Source organism: Ischnura elegans, chromosome 3 (assembly GCF_921293095.1).
Source record: "Ischnura elegans chromosome 3, ioIscEleg1.1, whole genome shotgun sequence".
NCBI lineage: Eukaryota > Metazoa > Arthropoda > Insecta > Odonata > Coenagrionidae > Ischnura > Ischnura elegans.
The window spans coordinates 106,140,411-106,146,410 of NC_060248.1; the positions used below are offsets into that span (position 1 = coordinate 106,140,411).

Here is a 6,000-nt window from a genome sequence, read left to right on the forward strand (position 1 = left end):
TTTCTATCACACTTAGGTGCACACTTCTCCTTTTAAATGTTATAAATTTGCTGGTGAAACTCATTTAATATTTGATTAATCAATTCAATTAATCTTCAATCTATGACCATGAGGCCACAGATCGAAGAATAATTATATTGTGTCCATATACCTACTGTTTCATCAAATGATCTCTCAGATCAATTTAATTGTATAGTCATATCATGAGCATATTATTATTCATATTAATGAACTAAATATTGATTCATCAATAAGCACATTTAGATAAACGTCACCCACTTTATTAGAATGTATGTTTTAAGCATTCACTAAAGCTTTTAGCAAAATCCTTCTTTAAAAAATTCTTCCAAAGCAAAATTTGACTTTTCTTTGATATATGTATTACTCTCCTGGTAGTGTTTAGAATGCATAAAATGTTTTGGTTCATGTCTGGTTTTGATTTTATATTTGGTGGATAGAATTAACCTTTGCACTGAAATATGATGGTGTTAATTAAGTAGGTATTTTTGTGGCAAAGTATGTATTAAAGGGCTTCAGAGTAATATGCACCTTTGAGTGTTTAGATCTAAGAATATTTAGTGCATAACCGCTAAACATTTGGCTAATGGCTGTGTACATTGTGGTTACTGCATTAAGTGCTTTAGATCATATTTGGGCATTAAAAAACTAAGTCCTTGGTGAAATGCATGTTAATGTAAGAATTATATAGTGATTGATTGTTTTTTTGTGTGTTTTATTGGCCTCAATGTGTACAGTTTGGGTAAAATTTTGCATGTGTGGTTGTATGTACTGCAGGTCATCGCCATGGTCCGGTTTTTGGGAGAAAAGCAGCACAACCCCATTGTCTCCTTACCATTATACATTTAGCACCACCTCTACCACTCCCAGAACTACCACCACAGCATTTCCCCGCTATTCATTCACGTTCAAACCGTACCATTACTCAAGTACCACCACATTGAGCCCTTACACGAAACCCACCTTCCCAACACGGTACACATTTCCCTCAACATTGCAACACAATAATTTCTACTCCACTCCAAAACCTTACTCACCGCCTCCCAAACCTTATTCACAGTTTGCAAAGCCTTATAGCCCACCATCGGCCTCTTACTATCCTGCATCACCATCTCCTATTCCGGAGGTAACTCCTTTCCCTAAGTATGTATTTTCAACCCCCAAACCTTACAGGTTTGGCCAAGATATCAATACATCTCATCAAAAACCCCCATCTCCATTTCAAAATCCATACCAACACCTTACCTCATCTTCGACAACCACTACTACTGCAAAACCATTGAAGGTTCATGGTAAATATGATGGTAAGTCCCCAGCCAATCAAAGTTTTTACTATGAGAGGGATTTATGGGAATTGAAAATATCAAAATAAAAGAGTCATATCAATGATAAAATTTCGTGATCTAAGATACCAGAGAGAAAGGAAATTAGGAGTGATCATCTTTTCCTGCTTCAATTTTTCATTGTTTCATTTAACAGAAAAAGTAGGTTTAAAAATTGAAGATTTAGAATTAAATTTCAGTGGCAGGAAAATCTTAATACATACTGCCTTTTTTAGCCAACTAAGTGATTTGGAGAATATTCTTTACAATTGGTAATTTGCAATTCCTTCATGATTGTATGAAATATTTATTTTCGGTAATTTAAAGTCAAAAGAAGGTTAAAGCTCCATATTTCAATTTGAAATCCATTTTAACTAATCTCCTGCAACTATTCACTACACATATTCCTCTATATATTAAGCCTTGAGCCCTTAAAATATGTACTGTTCTTTGCAGAAAACATTCTTATATCCATCCTCCTCTAATTCATGTCTGAATTAATGCTGGGGAAGGTTTTACCTTCTTGCTCTGCCTCTCAATATGTACTATGTTAAAAATATGTATCATGCCATACATTGTTAAACACATGGAACTTCCAAAAATCCTGTGCTGTCCTCAATCTTCATGTTACCATCAATTACTGTACTTACATTTATGTGAAAGTTCTGGTGACGGGAGCACTTTTACAGTTCTACCTCCTGGTTGTGGGTATTTCATTAAACTTTTTTTCTTGGTTTTAAATTCTGTTTGATGTTCTTGATTCTTTCCAAATATATATTACCATTTGCATTTCGGTTGTCTGCTTTGTAAAAATGCTAAACAAGAATTAATTTATGACTTTATCTTGTCTGCATGTCTATTTATGTTGTCACTTGACTAGAAAAGAACACATAATAACTTACGTTGAAAAAATTTTCCATTTCTTATACTGCTTTGAAGACTTTTGGTCTTTTTATTGGTCCTCAATTTTAGTCAAATTTCTCTAAATCACAAAAATAATATTTTTAATTCCTTTATAAAAATATTCCTTCATTTTTAAATCTATTGTATTTTTTCTTACTATTTTACCAATATGCAATCATTATATAATATGCTTTGAATGTGATGTCAAGGATCATATACCTATTATTCTGAGATGAATTTGGATGTGCTACAAATTTTATTGCCCCAAGCAAAAGGAATATAATACTCATCTGCATATACATAGTGTAATGATGTCCCATGGAGGAGACATTATTTTTTTAATGAGAAATTGACCACATTCAAATGTGTTAGTAATGTAATAACTGATTACATGCTTTTTGACATTATATTTTTGCGATTTGGAGATTTTGGTGGTGTTTTAATATCTTCATGTTGCTTTGCTGTGATATTATTTTCACTTGTGACCTTAAATAATTTCTTTTCAGCCTTCATTCATTTACGCTGACTACTTGATGCATAAATGTCACAACTCCTTCTTCCCACAGGATACAACAAAGTTCTCTGATTCATTCTTCTTCATTATGATGAAAACTTCTTATACATTAAATATAATGCATAACATAGACCTTGAAAAACATATTGCCTTTGGATTTTTATAATGTCTCATGAATTCAAGTATTCTCCTCTTGAATTACATAAAAAACGTAATTGTATGAAAAATCTCCATGACTCTTTAGGTCATCATGGTATTCAATTGACATGAATTCAAAATTAGATTTTGATGTATTAGTGAAGTTATTTTCATTGATTATTCTCAAATAATCAATTGGTATCCATTAAATGGTTAGTGAGGCATTATCATATTTTATTGCCTTCATTTTTTATCATAATGATCTTATTTATATCCAATTACATCATAAATCATTCTTTATCTGTTTCTTAACTGCTCATTCATAGACTGTTGAAGAAAAATTCACAACTGTATTAATTTTTAATCAAAAGGAGGCAATAATTATTCAATAAGTCATTATATTTTTCCTAATTATCCTGGCATGGTGTTTGAATTTCTTATTTTCTCTGTCTTTAAGAATTTATTTTCATTTCCTTACTGAAAAAATTTTTCTTGACCACAATGTCTTCATACCTTTCATCCATATTGAGTAGGGAAGCACATCTTCCTTACAAATTGCCGGGGTTTTAGATATTTGCTCCAAATTAGTCATGAAAATTGAAATTTGAAGGAAACTGAATGGGTATTTACCAATATACTTCTTTCGTTAAATTACCAGCGGATAAAAAGAACTTATGATCAAAAATTTTCTATCTATAAAATAATTAAATCATATTACTCTTAAGGATTTTAGATCACCTTTATCTAGGTAAACTCCAAATTAATCGTTGTATGCTGGATCTATCTAAAAAAAATTCCTTTAGAATATTAAAATGAAAACCAGCATATGGTTTATTTGCTTTTTGCCTTGTTAAAGTAAAATTCTTGGCTAATTAAGAAATTGTATTGAATAAAGAGGAAATTAGATGAAAAATTTTCAAATTATCAATAACAACAGCATTATACTTTTTTGCATATGAAAGTAAAATCATTATCTTACACTTAGTCAAAGCATTAAGTGTTACTCTTTCTGATATTTAAGTTTCTCTTATATATCTGTCATTATGAAAATTACAAACTTGCTCTGTTTCCCTTAGGCACTGATGACAGAGGAGTTTGCGAAGACAAGGCACAGGCTGTTGGAGGAGGGAGCATGTCATGTGCAGACTTCCTCACTCGTTATGGTTCCCAGTACTGTGATTATCAATATATATTGCGGAACTGCTGTGCTTCACAGAGAGCATTTTGTTCCCATAACAGTCAGCGGTAGCCATTTGGATCAACAGTGGCATGGACCTGTGATTGGGGCCTAAAATTGCAATAATGGCATCTTATTCAGCGCACATTATTCGATAATGAGTTCCTCGGCTGCAACACTTTGTAAAACTTGGCAAGTGCTCAGTATTTACACTCCAGTGCAGCCTTCAACAACTATGTTAGTAAGAATTTAGTACAAGGAAGTACCGATGTTAATCCAATCAAGCTAATTAGATGTGTGAATGTAAAAAAAAAACAAAACATTGACCAAACTCTGAAAGTGTTGCCAGCATTTTTCATGACAGGATATGAGTGAATTTTTTTTTTATAATGTACAAAATGTATTGAGATTCATCTTTCAGTCACTGTAAATATTTTGATAAATTTAAGAAAGAAAGATTTTATCTCAGAGTTTGTACATATTTTAAGCTTGTTATGTAAATTATTTGACATTGCCTGCAAGGAAAGTATCCAAAATGTCATTTTGTTTGATCAAATCACCATTTCTGTCAGGCATGTTGGTGTCAGCAAAGCACCGCAAGAAACAAGATCAAGAGACCCACCTATGAAGGAAAATTGCTGAATTTTCGGCAATTGTTTTTAAGTGAATGGTGAATGCCATCTGCCATGTGTTTGAAACTATGGACCTATAGCACAAATTTTTTGTGCAGTTGAAGAAATGAGGTTGTTATTGATATCAGGATTTATTTATCTTGAACATACATTTCTTAGCTGGATACATGCTACACTAGCATGGAAAACTGTATAAAGGAAAAAGAAATGACTCTCTCAGTGTAATAAATCATGTTTATAAACATGATTTAATGGTAATATTTAATATATATTACTTCAGAAGGACATTATTATTATTATTATTGGCCTTTATTGGTGTAAAGAAAATGTTAGGAAAAACTGCATTGCATACATTGATTTATTTTTAAGAGTATGCAAAAAATAATTAGAGCTCTAGATTTCAATAGGTTTTTTTTTCTCCGAGGATTGATGAGAATTTAATTTGATTGAGAGTGACTGTTTAATTTAAAATAAATTTGTATAAATCATTATTCTTAAACGCATTTGAAATCTCTAATTTAATTCCAGTTTTCTCAGACTGCTGACAGTTCTTCAGATTTGAGTACCATTAGGTGAAGAAAGATTTTATTCATGTAACTTGTGAAATTGAATCAATTTTCTAAAGAAATGAACGTCTCTTTTTGGAATAAAACTGTTTTTGTTTGCCAATTTCCAATTGAATAATTTTATAATCAACAGAAAATTGGATCCAGTGTCCAAGAAGGCTTTCATTATATAATTGCATTATGTATTTTTCATTATATCCTTAACATTTATGCAACCTCCAAATGAGTACTCGTAAAACTGGTTGCATAACATCGTTAGCCCATTGGGCCCTAACGTAGGTCGACTCTTGTAATGCAAAGGGAGTACAGATTTTTTTATGGGAGGAGGTACACAAGGGCCTTACAGGCAAACGGTATTCTCATATTTGAGATTAAAAACAACATGCAACAATTTCTATATATTACCAAAATTTTCTCTTTATTTTAGTATGAAAATTATTAATATGAAATTAAGTGATTGAGGCTCCATAATACACAAAACAAAACGATCGTAATGATAACAGTATTAAAAACCTTATCTATTTTTCAACTGTCTGGGGAGGGTAGTTTACCCCGTGTCCGTCTCACCTTAATCCGCCTATGGTGAACTGGAATGTTACAAAATGTTTGTTTATTGTCTGCAAGTAAGTTACATTGCAAGTAAGTTACACTTGAGAGCACCTAAACTAGGTTTCAAAGTTGTAAACCATTAGTATTGCAGACTTTCGGGAGTAACTGCGTATTACGCTTT

The 6,000-nt window shown here is 31.9% G+C and overlaps 1 protein-coding gene across 3 annotated transcripts in view; it reads left to right on the forward strand.

Moving 5' to 3' along the window:
• LOC124156313 overlaps positions 1–5,373 on the forward strand; it is a 224,297-nt gene extending 218,924 nt beyond the window's left edge. For all 3 annotated transcript variants that reach the window (XM_046530790.1, XM_046530788.1, XM_046530789.1), the window contains exons 16-17: positions 796–1,322; positions 3,972–5,373. In XM_046530790.1, coding sequence (XP_046386746.1) covers positions 796–1,322; positions 3,972–4,144 — 700 coding nt within the window. In that variant the 3' untranslated portion in view covers positions 4,145–5,373. The remainder of the gene's footprint in view (positions 1–795; positions 1,323–3,971) is intronic.
• The last annotated feature ends 627 nt before the right edge of the window (positions 5,374–6,000 follow it).